This window comes from Scomber scombrus, chromosome 13 (genome assembly GCF_963691925.1).
Source record: "Scomber scombrus chromosome 13, fScoSco1.1, whole genome shotgun sequence".
Lineage (NCBI taxonomy): Eukaryota > Metazoa > Chordata > Actinopteri > Scombriformes > Scombridae > Scomber > Scomber scombrus.
The window spans coordinates 11628395-11653880 of NC_084982.1; the positions used below are offsets into that span (position 1 = coordinate 11628395).

Sequence of the window (25486 nt, forward strand, 5' to 3'; positions counted from 1 at the left end):
ACCTGGAAATGTTGCTCCTTTTGGAAGTTTAAACTGTCTCTTTCTCCTGCAGTACTCACTTGTGTGTGTGCATGTGTGGAAACACAGAACATCCCCATGGCTACAATGAAAATGCACATTGGTCATGCACTTTCTATTTTTTCCACAAAAGTGTCTCTCCTGTTCCTTCAGTATAAATAAATATGCAGTGATGGATCACCTTAGATAAACATCGCAGTTTGTCCATCTTCCCTCTGATGCTGCAAGTTCATGACAGATTTAGCTGCATCTCTTATTTAGAAACGATTGGAAAAGAGCACCAGTTTTGCTTTTTGAAGTCCTGCCTCCCTTACAGAACAAGTAACCTTTACAATAAAAACCTTGACTTTTTTCTCCTCCTTCTTGTATTTCATGTCTTATTTTTGTGTCCCAATACACAACTCAGGGTATTAACAGAGTATTGAAAGTTTGGTCTAAAAAAAACCCGATCCACATCAAATAAAAATCCAATCAGAGCTGGGTCAAATTAATTGCTAATCTTTCATACTACATTGCAGCACTGAGTGTTCCTGAACTAACATCATATCAACTAATCAGACAGGGTGCTTGTGATAAAAATATCACTGTATATAACAAATTAGGTTTTGGCAAAACCACATCCATGACAAACACAATTGTTCATGGATGTTGTTGTTGAATATAACTGTCATTAACTTTTGATTTTAAATTCAGAAGAATGTATCCTTGATTTTTTGCTTAAAAGTTTGAATGCACTGCTGGGCCAAAACCTTGACATTGTTGGTACCCAAAAAGCATTTAGCTTTTTTCCCCTTCTCTAACTCTTCAGGAAACAAGGTAACAAGACTTTTTTTCTGACTCAGTGGTCATGCATATTTTAGTTAAGAAAGGTTATTAGGTTTTTACTGGCCATTAGTAATATTTATGTCTATGAAGGCAATCTTACTAGAATTATCAAAGTAGTTCATTTGAGAAGCATTTTAGAGAACATTAACTTGGACTGAAACATAAGGTCAGTTTCATAGTATAGAAGCAGGTGGATCTTCTCATTTCCTCTATGGCAAGTTACACCCCAGTGAATCACAACCATCTGTGTAGGTTGAATGGCTTCTTTTTTTAGCATCAGCAGTTTTGTTAATTATTTTGTCTCCTCACTGTGCAGATTGAATCCGATTAATTAGGTTAGTTTCTTTGTCACACATTCATCATTTCATTTGTGACAGTACGGATGAGAGAAAGCAATGAAAGGGGTGAACGAAATAAACATGGTCAGTTTATGTTTTTGGTGGGGAGATTCTGGCATATAGAGTTAGGATGAATAAAAGGACACTGAATGTAGACAGTGAAGACACATGACCCCATGATATTACAGTCAAAAAGGCACATGCTTCATATTTGACCCTTTAAAAGTTAACTGATTAAAGCTCTTTCCAGATGCAGTGTGTGGCGCCCTTCAATAAGTCTGAGCATTAAATGAATGGAGGCATTTCTATTTCTGTCACCTTAACATGGCAGTGATATCTGATGTGATATAATCTGATTTATAACTGTCTGTACAGTGCCTCTTTTACTGTGTAACTCATATTCCTGCACACTCCCCTCATCTTATCTGAGTGAGAATTGCTCTACATAGTACTAGACTTTTAAGGCACAAACTGTACTGAGGGGGATTGATAGAAATAGCAGAATGTTAGTCAGAGCTGACTGTAATTCACAGGAACCGAGAGTGCTCGTGTATCCAAACCTGGAGCCTTGAACGTCTTTCCTAGAAGAACAGATGCTTTATTCATCTCCTCCTGTGTTGCTCTTTTAAGTTTCTGCTGGCAGTTGCACCCTGTCGACTTGCCGGACAATGAGAACTGTTCATTTATGTAGCTGTTATTCTACTAAATTGTCCCAGAAAGGCTTATCAGATAACTTTGAGTAGGAAATAAGCTAAGCCGGTCACATGACGTGGTTCACATCAGGAAAAGAGGAGATATCCTAATCTTTCAATGCATAGCTGAGTCTAGAAGCAGATTAAGACATTTTTAGCTGATACATGAGCAGATCTGTTGTCAGGGTTCGGCATCTCTCTGCAAGCAAAGCTCAATCCTCAGGGCGGTATAATCTGTAAGTTACAGTCTCCCCATATGTTGAAATGGCACTGATGTAATGGTGATGTTGGAGATAAGGCCTGATATAGAAACAAGAGAACAATAGAGAGTACTTCTGTCTATTAGATAGCTATCATCTGAAGTGTATGGTATGATAATGGGACTAAAAGGCTCCATTATCCATTAGTTTGTTGCAGACTTGGAAGCGAAGGACAGAGATGAAGGCTTTCTTTCACTGGTCCTTGGAATTTCCTCTTTCTCACAGTAATCCTTAATCATTTCGTGTTGCCTCAATTATGTATCATATAAAAGTGTCTGTGTTTCTGAGGATGAGGGTAATTAAAAGGGAGATTTGCTATTTTGAAATGAAAAACATCAAAATATGTGCAGAATGCACAACTGGAAGAAGCTTGGTTAAAAGGATTTGAAATAGAGCTTGTATGCACACACTTCCTGTCCATGTATACTCCCTGGTGGATGGACTGTGTGTTTGTATAACAGTGATGGTGATGCATCTTTTTATAAATTACTAACTCACATCCCAGATGCTTCCATGTAACGTGTGTGTATGTGTTTTGTAAAAGAGACACTATTTTTAGATTTTCAGTTTTTAAACTTTAAACTTTAAAACTGATGCAATTAAATTAATTATTTCTCTGCTTTATCATTTGTTGTTGTTGTTGTTGTTTTGTTGTCGAGAAGCTTACGTGAGAATATTCCAGGTTGGAGGTATTTAGTTGGTCATAAGTCACAGAGGTCATGCCTTGTCCTCGCGTGCTGACGCTATTCCCAGATACCAGAGCACTCTTGAGAGAAGCAAGGCTGACCCAACCCCTTCTTGTCTTTGTGAGCATAAAAGGCAAGGAAGAGGCCTTCCTCCTTAGAGAAAGAATGGCTTCCTAAACCCTATATCCTGTGGCACAGTGCTGACCATTCACAGGCAGAGCTCAGCAGCAGCTCATACGAACTGAACTGGTTCTTTTTCAGAGAAAACAAAAGTCGTAGCAAAGTTGTTGCTGCTTTCTCTACCTGTTCTTGCTCCTTCCACCTCCCTCTGATCATCGCTCATCTTTATCACTACCAGATTTATTAGCAGAGAAATAGTGCAAAAACTAAGCATCATATATCATTTTTCTGCAGCGCAGGCATTTCAAATTGATGCAGCAGAGAAAGCAAATGAGAAAGAAGTTCAGAGGTAGAGAGCTTATGATTTGATGTCTGTGTGTATTAGTACTAGGACCAGTCCTGTTCCTGTGGGATTGTTGAGGAATGTTTTTTTTTTTTACTATTTGGAACAATAACCGCTCAGAACAGTGTGTGGGCACGTGAAAAGAGCACTGCAGAGAAAGGAAGAAGCCCAATGACAGAAAAAAACAAGTGCAGCAGTATACATTTCACCGATATCATGCCAGATTTCTGTACAAAAGTTAAACACCGCAACTCCAGCATTTTAGGACTTAACGCCATCTTATATCCTCAACACAGGATAAGAGTGCCGTCAGCTGTTCTTGTGTGGAGCACTAGTGTATTAATGTGTGTGTGTGTGTGTGTGTGTGTGTGTGTGTGCGTGCATGTGTGCGTGCGTGCGTGTGTTTAATGACGGAAAGTCCCCTCTAAGGCCAAGAGATAAGTAGGAGTCTTGCTTAATTTGTTAACAAAGTAACATTTCATCCACATGTGGTTGCTTTCGCACACTCAGACACTGAAAAAGCCTAGTTATCAAGATAAACCAAATATTGAAAGCTCTGTTTGAACCTCTAAATCCCCTCTAATGGCCTCATCAGAGGTTAGGGGTCAACAGGATGAGCCTTTTTGGGGTCATGTGACTGGTCTAGATGGGATGCAGATGGGCTAACTGATTAGGAGAGGTCAGAGACCTCTGTAATCTATGGCAGTAATATTGTATTGGATGTGTTAGAAGCATTAATGTGGCATGGAGCTGGCTTAAATGCAGTTGAGTGAAAGATGACCTATTGTTTTCGGTGCTGGTCATGTCAACTAAATCACTGTAATGATGTCTAATGATGTTGTATTATTGGACTGATGTAGTTATTCAGCCTCTTTGCCACCCATATTATGTTTTTTTTTTTTTGTCCCTTTTCACTCGTTTTCTCAGCATGAACATTGAGCAATCAGTAGCTGGAATTATCCCACTAGCTCTTGAAGATCAGCCAACTCCAGGGCTGTCAAGGCCTGAGAAATTCTCTAAAACAATTTTCCCATTTGCAGAGTTAATTTTGCATGTGAGAATTCCTCGGTGGACTGTTGACATGGCTGGTGGTGCTCTGCTAAAGGACTGTGCAATATTCCTGCTTTACATCGCACATCCGCTGACATGTTCAACAGTTTCTGCAATCCCGGCAGATTAGCTTTGCAATGCTATCCACAGCTGCACATGACTGACTTCACTGCATCATTATTCTAGACATCTGCTCATGTTAGCTCTCTGTGTTCGTTGATATGCTGAAGTTAAGTGTAGACATGCTTGACTGTGATAAATGGATGATATACTTTTGGTTGAGATACAGTTTTTGTAACTTTCAGACCCCAGTTCTGGTGTCCTCTAGCTGCAACTTAATGACAGGCAACATTCACCTGGTCATGCTTGGTCATGCATGAACTGAATGTTCATTAACTTTTGTGTGTGAGTGCATTCAGTCATTTAATGCTTTTTATTTTCTTTACAAATTTAGGATAGATTTATGTAAGTGTGACATTAAAATCTAATCCCATGAAGTCTGCACAAGTTTTATGATTTCTGGGATTAGCACCAAGTCTGGTATTTATTATTTTTTGTGTGTGTGTGTGTGCGTGCGTGCGTGTGTGTGTGTGAGATCAGTTCTCTGCAGACGCATCTGCTTTTGGTTAGAGAAGCCCTGAATTATTATGGTGGTGTAGATGAATACAGGTGCTGCCTGCAGCCAGAACAGGACATGTTTTACATCAAGTTGGTCTCAGTGAACAAGAGCTACAGGACTCCTTAAATAAAGGTAACAGAAAACATAGCCCTGTTTTATTGCAGAATGTATATGTCTCTAGGTAGGACACTCAGCGTGGCCTTTGGTTTCTGCGTTACTACTGTGTGTATCTGACATTTCATTTGTAATTCTAACTTTAGACATTTGGAACTGTCAAGTGGGCATTTGTTAAAAGGCATTTTGGGAAACACTTATTTGCTATAGATTGATACTTTCATGCCTTTATGCTAAAAAAATGGATCTACTGCATGCAGCTTGTTAGGTTAGCACAAACAGTGGAAACAGCTATCCTGGCTTTGAGGTATTCCTAATCTTATTAACTTGCTACAATAAAAAGCCACAGTTGCCTAATATAGGGTTTGAATTTCTCCAATAAATTAATCAAATGGGAAATTGTGCTTTCATACTGCTGACAACAAGAGTCCTTATGAAATATGTTCAAAGAATCTAGTTCACAGGAACAGTTAACATGAAAAATGGTTTGGCTCAACTCGACATCAACCCTTGGCATTAAAAAGTGCTGTTTCACGTCGTACCATTCCAGACAGTGCGCACGCAGCTCACCCTTACACAGAAATACACTCATACTGTTTACAGAGCAAGTTGCACCAGGAGCCTTGTCGACCAAGTATGGCAGTCAGACAGAAAAATTCGCCTCCTCCACTTTCTATTCTCTCATCCCAGCCTCTCAGTACCAGAGAAGGCCAGGAATGTCAGAGCGGCCCAGTTCAACCCAGCACAGTCTGTCTGAAAAAACGCATCTATCCTCCTCCACCAGTTTTGATTATTTTGTTGGGCTTTTATTTTGTTGGGCTTTTTTTCAAAGACACTGATTTCATACAGTTTTCATGACTTCAGAATCAGCTAATAAGTAGCATTAGTGTAGGTGTTTTTGCTCATGTGCTTATGTATGTGTTTCTACTTACAAAGCACTGTACTCCCTGTCTTTTAGTGTGGTGTTTTATTGTCTCATTTAGTGCTGCTTAATGAGCCTTGCTGCCAAGTGAGATCCTTCTGACGTTTATGGAGTAAAGTTATCCTGATTGTCTCCATATGTAAGCCATGATCTGTGACTTAAGGCCACAAGCACATCTTTATGGGGTGCCTTACATGAGTTAAGCATCTTAGACCAATTCTATGGCACTGTAGTAAATTGACTGTAACAGAGTAGGATCCTGTTTGATAGCTCATAATGAAGGTACTATATAAACGACCTTGAAAATCCACATGAGAACTCCAAGCAGCTGAAAGCTACTGAAGTGCCCTTTAGATATCTCCAGGGAAGCAGCATTGCTGACAGTGTATCAGTGTGGTTGCACTGAATCAAAAAAATGTTACTTAGTTGGGGTTTTTTGACACTGGGTGATAAAACACTAACTGTCTGCTGTTTAGTGCTGGGCAGGTGATCAGAGCCTTTTGCTGAAGATTCATGAGCGCATGAGACTGAACCAAAACAATATGATGTTGGACGGGAAAAAACAAAACAAAGAACTGAAAGTTGCTAAAACACTCATTTGAGCTGTGGGGAGCTGCAGATTTGATATCAATATGATTAAAAAAAAACAAAAACATTTTTCACAGACATTAAATAGAATTCTGATATAATCCAGCCATAAATGTTGCAGGTATGCGTCGTAATTTATGGCTTACCCAGTTGACCCACGAGTGACACCTTCCACATTACACAAAGTCACTGTTCTTTTAAAAATATTGATGAGTGCAGCTTTAGCTTGTTTTGTCACACCAGGCTGTGGGTTACGTATCTTGGAGTAATCATCTTTAATCAACAATACTGTTACCGTCTTGGAGTTCATATCAGACTCTTGATCGCTACACTCACAACTGACTTTGATTAAGAAGCAGGTAGGCATGAAAACTAACTGAGGCAGGGTATCAATGGAGACTTCAAAAGATGTCCATATGTACATTAAAGCAATATTGACCACTGTTCACTAAAAAGACTGTAAAAAATACTTAAGATTTAGCTAACACAGACTTGAGGCTTATATTCAGCTAAACTTCGGAATTAGTCTTTGCATCGAACAAAGACTGTGGATTTCATATCTCTTTTATTGAAGTTACAGTGGGACTGGATTTCCTCTCAGCTAGTATAGAGAGAAGGAAGGATCAGTCACTCTTTCAATATGCACATAGCCATGCAAGTCATCCCATTTTTGACACGACATAAGTGTTAAATACCCTCGATGGGTAGTTACACTAAGGACATAGGTGCATAGATGTGTGAGAAGGAGCGCAAGCTTGACAAAAGTCTGGAAAACAAAGTAATAATGAAACTGAATGGGTAAAGTTATCAAGTTCCCCTTCAGTAAAATCCCTATCATTACGGAAGGAAACCTCCTCTCTGCTCCCCATCAGCCGAGGAGATAAACAAAGAGGGATTTCTCTAGTCAAACCATTTTCTGTGGCTACTTAGATTTTCACACCACAGAGCTAGGAAAAGGTGTGTTTTGTTTTCTGAAAACACTTACAGAAACAACAGACTTCTGCAGCACTTGTTTCCAGATAAGAGCAACCACAAGTTTTGTGCATGACTTTGGTTAATGATGTCAGCCCCAACAGAAAATGGCATCAGATTACATCAAAGGAAAGATAGCTTGTTTGTTTCCTCAGCATGTAATTGAATATCTATAGGTCATTTGAGCAAACTGGGTACTGGCTATATCTTGTTTTAATTCATACAGTGATATCCCAAAGTAGCAGTTCTGTGTGTGTGTGTGCGTGCGTGCGTGTGTGTGTGTGTGTGTGTGTGTGTGTGTGTGTGTACTGTATAGACACATTTACTGTACATGTAAAGAAAAAGAGAGGATATGAAATGACACATCCGCCGTCCCACACTTCAGCGCTTCAATGGATCATCCCCTCCACGATCCTCAAGGGGTTTTCTGAGACTTTAGCAGAAATGGGGGGTTATGGCAGGAATATGCTGGGAATGTGATGTCTTTCAAAGAAAGGTCTGTTGATGACATTGACCAGATGTTTATGTGATTGTTCAGTTTCCCTTAACATGAAAGGACAGACATAGTTAAAATTCAATGTGGAGAACTCCAGTGGTGGGAATATTTCTGCCCCTATGTGGGAGAAATCAGTTCTGCATCAAAGCTATTCATAACACTTGGGTTCATTATGTATGCAGCAGGCTGAGATAAATAAAATATTGTAATTGTGTCACACAAAATTAAAGTTTTTGAAAGTTGTAACATTTTAGGATGCATTTTTAAGCATATCACCCATGTTTGGAGGTCAGCATGAGGAATGGAGTGCCCACTTTGGTGAGAAAGACAGAGGCAATGAGTCATAGAGCCAATAAAGCTGAAGGACAAACTGAATGACTGTACCCTGAGGGCTGAAAAGAAAGCAACCCTCTATGTAGATTTTGGGAAAATTCAGTTGCCGTGACTAAAGTTCATAATTGTGCAAATACTGTAAGTTACTTTCCATTTCCATCTATTGTTTAACAAAAAATAGTTAAGATGCCTATACTGTAAGAGGATGTTTGATGACGTCAGGAATGAAGTTTGATTGAGACAGCATGCTATTAACTGGTTACGGAAAAGTTGAGAAATTCTTTTCCCTAAAGGCCTCAGAGATAAAGTCACAGTTTCAACATTAACACAGTACACAACTGATTACAGAAGAGATGGCAACCAAGAGGCAACTGCAGTTTGAATATTGAGATTGAAAGGTCATTCTTTACCTTGGAAACCAAAGTTGATAAAATAATCTCAGCACAAGGTTGTCCAGTTTTCGTGTAATTGTAGATGTTTCAACTTCCTTCCAACTTCCAACTGCTGATTGAGATTTTGTGATATGATAGAAAGGCACAGAACAGTTACCAAGTGGACCTTGTGGTAAGATTGTTTAGTCAGCCGCTGTTTCCAACGTCAAGAGTGGACTTCCAATCTCAACTCAGCTTTTATGCCAACATGGATGAGAAGTATTTAAAGTGCTCAGATAAAACAGAAATGTGAACACTTATATTTCCATGACAACTGGGAAAACTATGTCTGCTGAGGAAGATAATTTGATGCCACTGAAACTTACAGAACAGCTACTAAATGGACTGTTTGGTGAAATTGTTTTTGTCATTTGGGGTATTGTTTTTTTTTCATAATCACTATGTGAAATCTGTGAAAATGAATTTCAGATATACAATACCAGGTAACTATGCTTGCCACAATGGTGTATCTCCTGAGTGGGACCTACTTATGCAACAGTTCCATACACTCAACGCTGCTTTGCATTGAGTGTTTATATCAATGTTGGGCTTTTTAGACCAGCATCCCTTGCTAGCCAAGGCCTGTGATCTCAAAAGTAAACATTACTCATCATTTCCTCTCTCCTGGGCTCATCTCAGTACTGGATTTCGCTGTCTGATGACGTCAGACATAAGGAGCAAGTGCTGTTGAAACATTATGCCTTTTGGGAAGAGTCTTGAACTGATGTAACCGCCAGCACCTCTGCAATCCTACATTATGAAGGCCTGTACTCTGCATGCATGTTCATCTGCGTGCCATGCTACAACTCTCTTTAGAATTATGCCGACCCCTTCCTCCTTTTCTGTTGGCATTTTGTGAATCTAACTCAGATTCTGTCAAAGCAAACTTTTGAGGCCTGTGTTTCTCGGCCAGCTCCAGCCTCACTAAACAATCACAAACACACTGTCATATACACGCAATTATGATAAGGCACTGTTTTGCGCAGCGCCCCATGAACGTAAACATTCAGCCACAGTACGTCATATTGATTTTTCGCAGTTCAGAGACATCCTGGCCTGCCGTCCAGACTTAGGAATGACATAAACACTTGTCCTGAGACACGTGAGTCTGTCTGGGGCAGGTTTACTGGATCTGATACAGATCCACAAGTGCTCAGTGACTCACCAGCCACTGTATATTCACAGTAGACACTCAACACTGAAGAGCCTCATGCTTCTGCTTAGTCTGTTTGCTCTGTGGAAGATCACACTGTTTGGGAAGACTAACGTCATCTTCATCTCCTGATTTTCTCACAGTCTGTGGCTCCAGCAATATTCAACACAAACACACTCTGTACTGTGCTGGTTGTCTGTATGCAGATTTGGATTGAAATCTGGTAAAACTTGGTAAAAATAGCAATGATACAATGTTTAAATATACGAAATTAACCAGAAACTATTCTGATAATTACTAATAGTTTGAGTCATTTCCCCAGCAATCTTTTCAGCATAAATGCCAAAAATGGTGTTGTGTCTGGCTCTTAGATGTAAGAATTCATCTATTCTGTTCTCATATGTGATAAACTAAATATCTTTAGGTTTTGGTCTGTTGGTCAGACAAAACATTCTATTTAAAGATATCACTCAGGACTCTGAGAAACAAGTGTTTTTAACTCTTTTCCCCCCCAGAAAAAATAGATGTTTTTACAGTTATAGTCCAGTCCCTTAAAATATTACTGAAGTAAAACTACAGGTACATGTTCAAAGCAAATATAGCGCAATATTGGTATAACTAAATGTAGTGGAGTAAAAAGTACAGTATCTCAAAACTATACTTACACACAGTACTTGAGTAAATTGCACCACTGTCTGTATGTATATTTCAACTTTGGCCCACATGTGAACTAGTAAGGCTTTCATCCAGCTTTCACCTCACTGATATAAAAAATATATTTATAGTTATGTTAGTTCCCCGTCTTGTGGTATAGGTAAACAATCACATCTCTCATCATCCTATATACCCAAGGATTTGTCTGATAAGGTCCTCTTAAGATCCCCTTTACCGAGACCTAGATATGTAATCAGACTATATATGACTGAAAGAGTCATTAGCAAGATGCTCTTTTTGTGCATGTCAGTTGGTTCTTTGTGCGATCGCTCCCATCTGGTGTTTGGGTTTATGGCGATGCATAACGGACGTAGAAGGAAAACATACAGGAGAAATCAAAGACAGTAAACTCTGCTTTGATCTACCTGCAGATTACTGTGCTGTGTTTGGAGATCCAGCATTAGACATCACAGGGTGGTGCTTTCCATCACACACACAAGCACACACAGCGTCCTCATCGTTTTGAGTTCCCTTGTCATGCCCTCCAGCGTGCAGGAATGTCTCCTCAGCTAAATTTTGCCTTAAAGAGGACGGAGGACAAGTGCAAACAAAGGACAAATCTAAGACAGATAGAGAGCTGCAGGTGAATGAGGGAATATTAAGCAACACAACCATGACCAGCTGTGGTTTACTTCAGTGGTGCTGCAAGTGTGTTCCCTCGCTGCATTAATACACCTTAACTCCCTTTGTAACATCCGGCACCAGGAGCTATTATTGCTGTGTGCCTGCAGGTTTTTTTTAGAATGAAGCACACATGTGCTTAATTTTCTCAGTCAATATTCCTTTTCTACTGTTTGTCTTATGACACTAATCTGATGTGAAGCAGGTGTTCCTGAAGTTTTCCTGTGGCATGACAGAAATTAAGAATTTTTTTTTTTTTAAACAGTTAAGGAGTTGGAGAGTTGTACTGGAGTGAATTAGAGGTGTTTGAGAGTGCAGGAATCGGAAATGACATGCTGTAGCAGGCCACACATGTGCATATAGGAGAACAAGTGCATTGAGACAGGGTGTGGGCAGTTGGGGCTTAAGTGAGTGAAGTCTGGTTCCCATGGTTTCCTAAAACTTCAGAGCCACATATTGATTCAGTTACTGTATCAGGTATGTTTGAGAGGATTGCATGTAAAATGGAAGACAGGGAATGAAGAAAGACTTGGACAGGAAACTGAGTTATAGAAAATCTATAATTGACATTGATTTATGTATGAGATGTCATAGTTAGAAAGTTGGGAATAGATCACGTGGATGGTAATGGAGCCATTTATTTCTCATGTGTGTGAGAACAAGAGACAGAGAGAGAGAAATTCTTGTGGTTATAGCTGTGTACTCTCTACACAAGCCTGCAGAGCATGTCCAAAGCCCTGACAGGCTTTTGGCTGGACGCCTTGCACGTGAGTCTAGCAGCAGCTGGATGACTGAGGGAAAAGGAGAAGAGGAGCGATGGAAGAGAGCAAGGCGGTGTAGGCCAGTTCCCAGGCTCTGGCCTCTAGAGATCCTAGAGGAGAGGAAGCAGGGCGGAGGTGGGGTGGGGGCACTGAGAGGGCTGAGGCCAGCTGCATTAATGTTCTGCTGCCTGCATGTAGTTCTACAAAGTTCATCAACGCCCACATGATGTAGCTTAAAAGTAACTTGATTATTGGAAATAAAACATTGGTTACCTTATTAGAAACATCATCAGTAATCTTAAAGCTTCTATAATCTATATTTTTATATCGCTAAAAATGCAATGGTGATGATCAGATAAATAACAACCAACTGGGCAGTTCCTTTTTTTTTCAAATACACTACCTGCCCAGCACCAAAAAGTGGATAAATGTTTGCGAATACGTTTCACCATATCACTTTGAAAGGTGATAATATGTTAATTTTGTGTCTACAGCATATTTCCATTGTACCCAATTGACAAAATAGTCAATGTAGGTTTAAGATACTACAGAGTGCAGAAGAGTAGTGACCTCTTGAATTATCCAGAATTCTCTGTTTCTGATTTATAAATGCTTATCTGTGGGATCAATCAGCAGGCTTGCATGAAAACATTGTAGGAATCTGTCCGGCCGTCGACTGTGGTGATTTAATGTGCTAGTGGAGAACCTATAATCCATCTCACAGGAGCAGGACACTTGTGTGCTATAAAAGAATGAAGAGATTGTGCAACATACGTTATGGACTTCATTCACTTCAATGACATGATAGAGGAGATAGAGCTGTGTAACACACACCTGCTGCACACCTTCAATTTTTTGTCAAACACAAGCCTACAATTTAATTGATGGATCATTTATTTTTATGTTTCTCTTCTTCCTCAGGGTTGTGGAACATCATGTGGAAAATGCGACTGCAGTGGCGTGAAAGGAGCAAAGGTGAGACTTCTGTTTTAACATTTGCCAGTTTCACTAATGTTCAATCCTCATATGTTTTTGTATTCATTTGATATGAGACCTTTTGGTAAATTTGCTGTTGTTGCAAAGTGCAGGATTTGTAAATTCATAGCAAGATGTTGTAGCTGTGACAATGCTTCCTATGTTCAGACTAATGGAGTCAGCTCAGTGTGATTAGACAGGAGTTGGGCCTGGGTAGAAATGCTGTGGATGGGGCTCAGTCATGGAGCAGAGACCAAGAAGGGAACAAAGATCAGTTTGAATTAGAGCATGTCCGGACACACAGCTGGGCTAAGGGCTTTATTTATATCAGACTGAGTGAAGCTCTCAGATACAGATGTGCAAGCAGCAGGAACACCAGCCATGAACTGACTGTGAGCCTTTGAGCTTTGAGAACTCTACCATAAGAGTTAATTACTGACCTGAAACATGAAAAGCTGCTATTAACTGCCCATAGCAATGTAGTAACTGTAGCTTTATTATATTCCATGGTAAAAAAACAACAACAAAAAAAACAAACAAAAGCAAATCACAGACATTAAAGGACAAGTCTGGGGATATTTTTCTTGATGTCAACAAACCACATTAAAACTAAATTTGCAGATGAAAATAGTTCCCAACAGATTCACCTTCAGTCCAGTTAATGGGCTTGGGGCTAAGTGACACAGACAGTTGAGGAAAGTCAGAAGCTACTGAAGGATGGACTTTGAAACTGTTGGTTTTAGTCTTTTAAAATGTGATGTGTTGACAATAATACATGTAGAAATTGAATATCACAAAACTGTTAAACATAACAATTATATGTGTGAGGTGTCCTCCTTCTTCCAGTCAAAAACAAGCACATATATTCTGTTACAGCAGAATGAACATAAATAGTCTTGCACTGCGTTTAATTGTAGACATGATCCCTCAGCCAACAAAAAGAAGTGATAAACAACAGTTCCCAACATGGTGGTCAGAACCCCCACAAGAGGATTTAATATAAACCTTAAAGAAGATCTATGCTGTACCCCCTGTACACACATGACTTTGTAGCCACTTTCGACTCCAACACCATAATCAAGTTTGCTGACAACACAGCTGTGGTGGGCCTGATCACAGAAAACAATGAAAAGGCCTACCTGAAGGCCTACCACCACTGTCCTGGTGTCAGGACAACAACCTGCTCTTGAATGTCAGCAAGACTAAGGAGCTGATAGTGGACTCTGGGAAGAAGCAGGGAGGGAATTACGCCCCGTTAATATCAACAGGTCCTCGGTGGAGAGGGTGGACAGCTTCATGTACCCTGGTGTCCACATCACTGAGGGTCTGACCTAAATGCTGCATATTGAGACAGTGGTGAGAAGGGCAAGGCAGAGACTGTTTCATTGTGATTTAACCATATATGATTATATGCCAAATAAACTTGATTGATTGATTGATTGATTGATGAAGACAGGAACCAGAACTTAAATATTTCTGCCACACAAAATCATGTTACATTTTTCAGACGTTTCTCTTGTTGACTTGTTAACTGTAATATATTGTATCTCTTTAGCACTTGAAGATTAAAATAAAGAAAAAAATATTTTGGTTGAACTTGTTAAAGTACATATATGCAATCAGTAAGTCAACATTGTTTTGTTATATGTTGTCACAAGCAAAAAATGTTTTGGACCACTGCTTTAAAGCAACTATGTGGATTTATTTTTCATTTCAGCTCCTGCTGCTTGTGTGTATGTGTGTATTATTGGCTCAGCTACATCACACGTCTCCAGAGTGTTATCTGTCCTCTTAGTGCAGCAGTCTGGCCTTTTATGGTTCATTCTTACAGCCACAGTAGCCAAACATTCAGCTCTGCCGACAACAACAGATGTACTGACTGTGTTCAGTGGAGCCGTGCCAATCCACTGTGGTCTCAAAGCACCTCTGTGTTTTGAATAGTGCTGAAAGGCTCCAAACAGCCCTCACAAAATCTCCTTTGAGCTTTATTTCCAGTGATATCACTTCCTGGCCTTCCACAACAAGAGTTGCCATGGGAACCCGATGATGGTTCCCATGGTTCAACAATGTTTCCCCTGACTGATGTGACTGATTTGATCTTGCGTTCAGACACAAGAAATCAATCTCAAAAATAATCCTTTCAATATGGCACTTAGTTATTCACTGCCTAATTTCACACATGAGTGTCTCATCCATGGATGATCCCACAGGGTTGTGAAGATGATTATGGCCTGACTCTCCCTCACGAAGCAATGCTGCCATCTAGTGGCAGACAGTTTAAAACAATATATCTGAATATTTTTTGTCTTTTTTTTTTTTGGTCACTGTGATTGGTACCGGAAAGGCTTTGTTTGGACCAATATCTGGTTTTTTTTTATTGTTTGCAAAAACATAGCATAAATACAACATTACATTTATATGAGCCTGCACCATGAATCACAATAGCCTGGTTCAAGATCTCTTAATTGTATTGAGATACATGAGTTTTGCATTGGAAATGTAAAGTGCTTTACAAATAAAATGTATTATTATTATTATTATTATTATTATTAGTATTATTATTATTACAATCAATGAATGAAGGATGGCAAACAAAATTGTAATTCAGTCTGATTATTTTGAGCTAAAATGCAACAATTATGTGATTTGATAAGAGATAAAAAGAGTAAAAATTCAAGGACATAAACAGTGTCTCCTGTGACCCTTTATGACAAGAAGTTCCACGAAAAAAATGATTTTTTTTCTTCTACAACTTTTTCATTTCAGGGATTTGTGGATTTATTTCACAAGAAATAAGTGTAACATTTATTCAGGTTGGGAATCACTACTTTAGACCAGCAGGATGCCCCATTCTCTGAACATTTATCCAAAATCCATCAAAGACCGTTTGAATGTTAGGTACACTGTAACATACAGCGAAACTCAGCGTCAAAATGTCATTCATTACTTATTCTGTTTCTTGTGAAATTTACTTTTGATTTCAACCTCATGTGTTTAATTAAACCATAAAATTACCTGTTTTGAGCATTTATGGTTAAAGTTATCCCTACTCTTTTGTCCTTGTATAATTAATCTGATCCCCTGTGTTTCACAGGGTGAGCGTGGATTTCCGGGTCTTCAAGGCAATATGGGATTCCCAGGGATGCAGGGACCTGAGGGGCCTCCAGGGGCAATTGGAACTAAGGTCAGTACAAACTCACACATACCATTAAAATATATAACCTTCAATAACTTTTAAGATGATCCCAAATGTAATGAATGAATACATGCCATTTATTTCTTTTTAGGGAGATCTGGGTGAATCTGGGGCTCCTGGAATAAAAGGAGTGCGGGTAAGTTGCTAACCATCAAAATTATCACAAGGTCTGATATAAGCAGTGTGGAATGATATGGTACAGACTTACACAAATCCCACAAATTATTGCTTAATTGTAGTATTGTCACGAGATAGTAATATTGCTATGTTTGTGATCTTGCAGGGTCCTCCTGGTCTGCCAGGTTTCCCAGGAAACCCAGGACTACCAGTAAGTTCATTTGATCAGCCTTCATGTCTCCCATCCTGCAGGATTCCAGTAAATGATAGAGAGTTTAACTGGTTAAACTTACTGGTTAAAACAGGGCAGAATGGTTAGGAAGCTGGGAGACACTTTGTCACTATGTAACTGCAAATTGTCTCTAATTGTTCCTCTCATAGGGCATCAACGGAAATGATGGTCCACCTGGTGCGCCAGGTATCCCAGGATGCAATGGGACTAAAGTACGCAATTTCTAAAACTGATATACACCTTCACACCTGATATTTTCTGTTGTTTTATAATCCGCAAACTGTTTTGCCTTCTGAATGTGTCGTGTATGTTTCAGGGAGAAAGAGGCAGGGATGGCACTTCTGGTTTTCCTGGTCTTCAAGGACCACCTGTGAGCAACCGCAACCTGCACAACAACCAACACCTCACTGAGCAGCACATGTTTTAGTTATTACAGTTGTCCTATAAAACATTGTGGAAAACATCAAAATTACAATAAAGGCTGTCTTGTTTTTAAACTGACAGTCAAGTGTTTTGGGGATTTGTCCAACTGGACAAAACTGAAGTTAAAACATTACAGTTATAACATTTGAAATGCAAGATTTCCACATGACACAGCAGTATGTTAACAGAGCAATATCTTGAACATGTAAATATATATCTGCTAGAATATGTTACATGTACAGATATGTTTCTACTGTCCTCTCTTCTCAGGGCATCCCAGGAATTCCTGGAATGAAGGTCAGCTTTATGCTTAAGCTTTAACATTTTCTATGTAAATGTTTGTAAAACAAGACACATATAAGGCATCTACCAGTGAGATCTTATTTTTGTTGTTTGTATCCTGCAGGGTGATCCTGGTGGTGTGATTGGGATTGTTCCCTTGAAAGGAGAAAGAGGGTTCCCGGGGACACCTGGACTTCCTGTACGTTTTGTGTGTGTGTGTGTGTGTTTGCATGAAAGCACATGTCATGTGTGTATAAAGAAAGAGAAAAAGAGATAAACAAGACACTGTATTCTGAGTTTTCATATAATTCCAAGTTCTTACCACACACTTCATATCCTTCACGCATAGGGATCAATTGGATATCCTGGACCTACCGGCCCCCCAGGATCTCGTGGCTATCAAGGACCCAAAGTGAGTTACTCCTACAGAGATGGACTGTTTATCAGCCTAAAGTGTTAGGGATACACTTTATAAGACAAGGAATCCACACCAGAAAGGGCACGCATTACAAATTGCAATGTAGATACTTGAGTTTATAACCTGGCAGATGCTGTTCATCAGTTGGATACATTTTGGTTGACTAATTGAATATTGTGTTTGGCAGGGTGATCCTGGTTTACCAGGCCCTCCTGGAGAGAAGGTAAGACAAGTCATGCATACAGATTTTAAAGTTAAAAAACAAAGTCCACCGTCTTTGGACTTGATCAACCAGCTGAGATGTCATATGAACGTTTTATGTTACTTCCCCACAGGGTGACAAACTGGCCTTTGTGGGTGGGAAAGGAGATAAGGTGAGAGGTTTTGTACTGAATGCATTTTTTGTATTTTATTTTAGAAAAGACACATTTCTGCTACAGCATGGTGGTAGCATGGTAAAAATGGGAAAGTATCTTTCTCATGATATGTGTTTCAGCATGCATTTCACAGATAATCCACTTGGCTTTTAAAGAGATTATTTAGTTTAAGGGACTAGAGATTTTCAGTTTGTTTGAAAAATCATTAAATTTGAAGATACATGGTTTTCACTGGATAAATCACTTTTCCATTCAAGTTTCTGATTAATTGCTGACACATTGTTTTCATGAAGAGAGAAATGATAATGCATTTTAAGAAACTGATAGAATATCATTAAATCATTTGTTTTGCTAATGTGTTGTATTTGGCTGTTGTTGTGTCCCTGCAGGGTGACCAAGGATATCGTGGCCCACCTGGCCCTCCTGGACCTCCATCTCAGCCAGTGGGTGGAACACCTGTCACAGAGTATATACCTGGACCAAAGGTACTCACTTAGTTTTCATAAATCTGAACAGAGATTTTGAGAATTTTGGTATACAGATACTGTCAATCACAATTTAGATGTACAAGATGACTTAGATTGTGTGTTCTTTTTTTCTCTCTGAACGTGTTTGTGTTTTTTTATTTCTAAAGGGAGACACAGGATATCCAGGAGAGAAAGGAGACAAAGTTTGTATTTTGCTTTCAAATATTGTTGTGTCTATTTTACATTACAGTGCATACAGGCTGTATGTTATCTTCAACTTTATACCTTTTTAAATATGGATATCACATGTTCATTTTCAGGGCTTTTGCATCCCTCATCACAATGGTGTCAAAGGTGATCAAGGCCCACCTGGACAAATAGTAAGTGGCCAAATTGCCTCTCTATGGGATGGTATAATACATGAAGAATTTAGTAAAAGTACTTAAGCATTAGTTGTTGTCAGTATAAGATTTCATGCAAATACCTAAGAAGATTAAATTTAACATGGGAAACAACCTTTTTTTCATGTAACTAAAGTGTATATATACTTAAAACTCTTAACAGTCAATCTATGTGATGATTAAAGTGAGATTTTTTTTGTCTTTTAAGGGCAAAGCTGGAAAGGAGGGAGAGACTGGATCCAAGGTAACCATAAATTAATGTATAATTTATCTCTCTCATCCAACTGTTGTTTGCCTTCACATTAAAAAATATTTAAAGTACAATAAAAACAATGAAATATTCTCACACAGGGAGAAAAAGGCTTTCCTGGCAATCCTGGATACATTGGTACTCAGGTAAATAATGCACCCTTTTTTTTTACAATTATAAATGTCCATTATATTAGACATTTAATATGAAACTTACATTTTCTTGGAAGCGTTATGATAACACAGACTAAATTCTGTGTCTTGTTTCAGGGTGAAAAAGGAGAAAGAGGACCACCAGGTTTTGTAAGTAATCTCTCTCTTTCTCTGTCTGTCTTTACTTTCTTTCTCTCTCACCCATCTCCCTTTCCTTCCCATCAGCAACAAACAGGATGATTTAAAAAAAAACACCAGCAGATGTCGCCACATTTCATTTAGTTAAAATGTGAGATCATGTTAAAGGGGCACTCCACTGATTTTACAGTTGTATAATCAAGTCAAGCCTGACAAAAGTTACATCAGATGACATCACTTTAGTGAAGCCTGTAGGTTGAGGACTCTTGTACCTGAAGTTTCCAGGTAAAATATTAGTGAATTTAATTAACATACCGTTAAGGGATTTTAGGTTTTTATTTAATTCACCATGTAGGAAAATATATTTTAAAGAAAATATAATAGAACAGTTGCATGGATTTTTAAGGATCCCTTCCAGACATATTTTAAGACATGTCATAGCAATACTCTGCCATGAATAAAAATGAGTTTCTAATATATTTTATTAACAAAAAGTATACATTTATTAGTCAAAGCATTCACAGAAATCACTCAAAATCAGCTTAGGGGAGTGTGTAGAAACAGCTATTTGCAGCTTGTATCTCTTTCTCTCTTGTTCTCAAACAAACAAAACTACAAACAGTCAACAGTGCTGTTATTGTTATATTCATGTACAAATGAGAGAAAAATACATTTGCCTCCAAATATATTTGGTTTGCTTTTTAGAGCTTTAATACGTGCACTGTGGACTAACTCACAGGACAGTAATTTGTGCTTAGCATGATGCTAACAACATATTAAGGGTGCAGTGTGTAGGATTTAGTGGCATCTAGCAGAATGGACTTTGCAGAAATGGAATATAATACTCATAAGTATGTTTTATTTAGTATATAATCACCTGAAAATAACAGTTCTTGTATTTGTGTTGCCTTAGAATGAGGCCTGTATATCTAAATAGAGAGCAGTTCCCCTTGTTGCACCGCCATGTTTCTACAGCAGTCCAGAACAGACAAACCAAACACTGGCTCCAGTGATGGGGTTCACAAGTTTCATGGCCACCATAGGTTCCCCTACCCGCTTGGAAAGGGAGGGTATTCAGTTTGTTGCAATCTGCAACCTCATCCTTGATGCCACTAAATCCTACATATTGCACCTTTAATACAAGATAAATCCCATAGAAAATTATCAGTTATAACCATTGCACTACTTCTTTTTTTTTTGTAAATATGTTTTATTCGTTTCCAGTATTTTGGAAGTATTTCCACATAAAGTGAGAGAAGTGTACAATATATATGTATGATTTCATTTCATCCAACCATCTCCTGAATACAAAAGTGCATTATCATCAAGAACATTTATATAATACCATCCACCCACCCATAGGGTCACAAGTTAATGTATATATAGATGAAAAAGACAATAGTCATAATTATTAATTAAATCAAATCAAATTGAGAAAACAAAAAAAACTAAAACAAAACAAAAACCTAAAACAAAATAAAAATAAAAACAAAAACAAGCAAACAAAATACAAACAAACAAATGTTCTATGTATAAACTGTAGATTGCTTTAGCCCCTTTATCAAACCATAAAGTAAATGCAGGGTCTATGCAGGAGGGAGTGAACAAGTATTGCACTATTTAATTTAAAAGAATTTTGCGAAGTGTACACAAAACAGTTTTCATGAACCCACAATCATTTTTAAGATGTAACAGGAACAATACCAAACAAACAACATGACAAGGGAGTCTTGAATTAAGACACAATGCAGATAACTACAGCATGTGTTATGAGCTACACTACAAGCAAGATAGCTCTGGCCTTCAGGAAGGCCTAGGGGGATGATTTTCGGTCACACCCACTATAAATCAAAATGTGATTATCACCTGTCTCTTTCTAAACAAACACATGTGGCTAAGGGGGCTATGCAAGCCCCCAGGAAAAGTGACAGGCTTTGAAGCCAATTTGACATAGTGGCCAAACTGTGTAATTAATACATGTGTAATAAAACTTAAACATACATTTTTAAAAATGGTAATGTATTTTTCATCTTTGTAAATGTGGTACTTTATGTAATTATAGGGTAATGGTGCCCCTGGTCCCCCTGGCCCCAGAGGTTTCCCAGGATTACAGGGAGAAAAAGGTAATGGGATACTATAATACATTCAAAAACACTCTTACGCTCACTTAAAGATTCCATCGATGTAGTGATATCCATGTTTTTGTTTCATTTTTGGTTTGTTCTTAACCTTCAGGTTTTCCTGGTCCACAGGGAGAGGCAGGTCCTCCAGGTAACTTTTTTTGACACAACACAGCATTAAGGTGTTAAGGTGCTAACCTGAATAACACACTAACGTTGGCTTTCTTGTGCTTCAGGCCAATTCGTTGAAGGGCCTCGTGGAGAGAGGGGTCAGAGGGGAGACATAGGTGAGAAGGGAGACAGGGGTGTAGAAGGAGAGTCTTTAGCTGGACCTCCAGGACAACCCGGACTCAATGGAGCCCCTGGACCACCAGGACTGCCAGGTATGCCTCACCTTGAAATACAATCATTCCATTCAATGAAATGATGGAGTCATAGGTCATAGAGTGCGTACCTATTTAGTATATATGTATTTTATCTTGCCCTATTATTTTACTATTTATTACTTTTTTAATTGAGCTCCGTTCTCTACCTTGGGTTTTGAATTTCGTTGTATTTTATACAATGACAATAAAGGAATCTATCTATCTATCTATCTATCTATCTATCTATCTATCTATCTATCTATCTATCTATCTATCTATCTATCTATCTATCTATCTATCTATCTATCTATCTATCTATCTATCTATCTATCTAGAGATGCTTGAATAACCTTGTGTGTGTGTGTGTTTGTGTGTGTGTGTGTGTGTGTGTGTGTGTGTGTGTATGTGCTGTGACACGGCCACACAGTTGACCCCAATGAATGTAACATTGAGAAAGGAGCTCCTGGACCACCTGGACTACCTGGGTTACAAGGGGAACTGGGACAGAAAGGTAAGACTATCAACAATTAACGCTGATGACTATGAGTGATTGATTAATTAAAATTCTATGTTTCTATGTTTTATGTTCACTGCTGCAGTATTGCATAATCAGGACATTTTTAAATGGGTGTTTTTGTACTTCCTTATCAGGTGACCAAGGAGATACCTGTGTTCAGTGTGAAGGTTTCGGCCCCACTGGATTACCTGGCCCCGAGGGCCCTAAAGGAGAGCGGGGTAAGTGAATTCAGTCACATTCAAGTGAAAATAGTCAAAACCATAGGACTGTGAGCTAAAAGTATTTTTTACTAGAGACCTATCTGCTCACCTTCTCAATATGTGAGCATTCAAATATTTTTTTGGCCTTTCTAAATACTTTTGGTTTCAGGTGTTCACAGTTATTGTCCAAACGTAACAATTGCTGTTGTCTTATTCCACCTATTTTTCCTGCGTGTATTGACACCTGCTGTGATGAGTATTGACGGAGCTAAGTACAATTGTCAATTCCCCCTGGCAGGACCTCCTGGAGCAGTCGGTGGCAAAGGAGAAAAGGGTCAGTCTGGACCAGCTGGAAATCCTGGAGGACCTGTAAGTAGAATAATGTATTAGGCTATTACAACAAGATTTGGGATAAATTCCCCATTTGATTGAGGGAAATGGAGCAGGAGACAAATTAAAGAATATGTCATTGACATTATCTTCACCTATGTGAACCATCTTTCTTACCCGTTGCACAGGGTATTGAAGGCAGTCAAGGGCTAATAGGAGCTCCTGGTGCTGTTGGTGAGCCAGGGGACATTTTCATAGCTCCTGGTTTGAAGGGAGACAAAGGTCTGCCTGGTGTTCCTGGTTCATCTGGGAAGCGGGGGCTGGATGGACAACCAGGGAGAGATGGCATCCCTGGTAAACCTGGCCTTAAAGGAGAACCTGTAAGTGTGTGTGTCCATATTGTTTGTGTGGCATGGCAGTCTTTTAGGATTTCAATATATTTTTTAAGTCTTTTGAATTTAATATCAATCTTTTAAAAAAACTACTAAGTAGACTGGATATCTCATTATTCTTATCTTGCTTTCAGGCCAAAGAAGGCATCAAGGGTGAGCGTGGACCACAGGGGGACCCTGGTCTTATTGGAACCCATGGAGAGAGGGGTCCCCCTGGTTTGCCAGGCTTCGGACAACCAGGAAATGCCGGAGAGAAGGGCAACCCGGGGAGACCAGGCATTCCTGGAACACCTGGAGTACCTGGTAGGCCTGAGATCTATACAAATACTATAAAAAAGGGACTCATACAGTATGAGTGAAGTCATATCGACCTTTATCTTGACAGAACAGCTACACACTGTACATTCATTAATTCAGAACCTATACTTTACATCCACCAGGTGCAAAAGGTGACCCAGGTCAAGCTCTGAGCACACCCGGACCTCAGGGTGTACCTGGACCACGAGGAGAACCTGGCAGACCTGGACATCAAGGTGGGAAACACCGTCTTCAGCTGTGGTAGTCTGTTTTGATTCATAGTCCACTGCAAAAAAAAAAAAAAAGGAAAGAAATTTGCCTCTTAAGGAAGAATCAGTGAATTGATCATTGACAATAAACGTTGATCAATGTAGGAGGTGATTATATGTTATTAATTATGTATATGTGAAGGTTGTTGAAAAGTAGTCTTGCTTACTTGCATGTTGGTGGCTGCAGGTGACAGAGGCATTCCAGGAGACCCCGGGGTGTCAGGTTACACTGGACAAAAAGGTGACACCGGGCCCCCTGGAATTGGATTGCCAGGCCCAACTGGTCCCAAAGGTAAATTACTCCAAATTGACCTTAATCCTTCTGTCCATGGATACATCAGAGACATTTAGTAGATACATAAAGATTCTTGAAGAAACAAAACAGAACTCAGAGAAAATGTTTGGTCCATGTTTCCAGGAGTCGGTGGGATTCCAGGAACTCAGGGATTTCCAGGAGAGACAGGAACACCAGGACAGGACGGCCTTACTGGAAAACCTGGTTCACCTGGACAGAAAGTATGTATTCTTCTACATGTGTATACAAATTAATAATAATGAATTACTTGTAAAATGCAGACATATGCTGTGACTGAACAAGGGAGTTTTCACCATTGAAAATTAGTTTTTTCTTTTCTTTGTAACATTCAAGTATATTAATTCTACAGTTCTCTTAAACAATAAAATTCACATCCAACAAAGCAACTGCAATATCATCTATCACATATTTATGATAAACTTGGGATCTGAATGTCATGTAAAATTACTACTGCCGGAACTGGCGTGTAAATCAAATCTATCCCTTACAGGGTGAGCCAGGACGAGGACTGCCAGGCCCAAAAGGTGAACAGGGACGCCAAGGAATTACTGGCTTCCAGGGAGAGAAGGGTAAAATTGGACTACCTGGTGTTCCTGGACAGGAAGGCCTGACAGGAAACCCAGGACCTCAGGGAATCAAAGGTACTGCAGGACAGTTATAACAAGTCTGGTGTGAAGCCTGCTTCAATTTAGTTGATGAGTTAAAAGACCTGCTTGTACCAAGCACACGATTGTTTTTCTTTGGCCTCAGGTGAAATAGGACCCCCAGGACTTCCAGGAGTGGTTGGATCACCAGGTGCTCCAGGAAAAGGTTCACCTGGCGCTCCTGGACCACAAGGACAACCTGGAGAGCCGGGACCATACGGTTAGCACGACCTCAGCATCTTAATATAGATGCTTTTTTGTATAGATACATTATACATTTTGATATGTCAAAAGTGTGAATAATAACAATAATTATAGTAGAACTCCAGTTAGCTGCTTCAGTTTCAGGGTCTTGGTATTGTTGGACTGGCTAACTGTCACACTGTCATGACCTACTGGGGTATTGTTAATTCTATTAGTGACAACTGTGGTGTTCCAACATTGACAAGTCAAAATGTCTGCTGTTAAAAAAGACCTATTCTGTGCATATTCTTCATTTCCTTCACCTTGACTATCAAACAATACATATTTGTATTTGTGCATGTTGTACAG

The 25486-nt window shown here is 39.2% G+C and overlaps 1 protein-coding gene across 1 annotated transcript in view; it reads left to right on the forward strand.

Moving 5' to 3' along the window:
* The window catches only part of col4a1 (collagen, type IV, alpha 1), a 40859-nt gene that overhangs the window by 5322 nt on the left and 10051 nt on the right, over nt 1-25486 (forward strand). The window contains exons 2-31 of the mRNA XM_062432092.1: nt 12978-13031; nt 16126-16215; nt 16319-16363; nt 16511-16555; nt 16726-16788; nt 16893-16946; nt 17270-17296; nt 17406-17480; nt 17631-17693; nt 17887-17922; nt 18035-18073; nt 18466-18561; nt 18711-18746; nt 18864-18923; nt 19153-19188; nt 19296-19340; nt 19464-19496; nt 21547-21607; nt 21720-21755; nt 21841-21987; nt 22397-22480; nt 22621-22704; nt 22985-23055; nt 23205-23396; nt 23543-23711; nt 23849-23941; nt 24162-24266; nt 24393-24490; nt 24781-24931; nt 25041-25154. Coding sequence (XP_062288076.1) covers nt 12978-13031; nt 16126-16215; nt 16319-16363; nt 16511-16555; nt 16726-16788; nt 16893-16946; nt 17270-17296; nt 17406-17480; nt 17631-17693; nt 17887-17922; nt 18035-18073; nt 18466-18561; nt 18711-18746; nt 18864-18923; nt 19153-19188; nt 19296-19340; nt 19464-19496; nt 21547-21607; nt 21720-21755; nt 21841-21987; nt 22397-22480; nt 22621-22704; nt 22985-23055; nt 23205-23396; nt 23543-23711; nt 23849-23941; nt 24162-24266; nt 24393-24490; nt 24781-24931; nt 25041-25154 — 2302 coding nt within the window. The remainder of the gene's footprint in view (nt 1-12977; nt 13032-16125; nt 16216-16318; nt 16364-16510; nt 16556-16725; nt 16789-16892; nt 16947-17269; nt 17297-17405; nt 17481-17630; nt 17694-17886; nt 17923-18034; nt 18074-18465; nt 18562-18710; nt 18747-18863; nt 18924-19152; nt 19189-19295; nt 19341-19463; nt 19497-21546; nt 21608-21719; nt 21756-21840; nt 21988-22396; nt 22481-22620; nt 22705-22984; nt 23056-23204; nt 23397-23542; nt 23712-23848; nt 23942-24161; nt 24267-24392; nt 24491-24780; nt 24932-25040; nt 25155-25486) is intronic.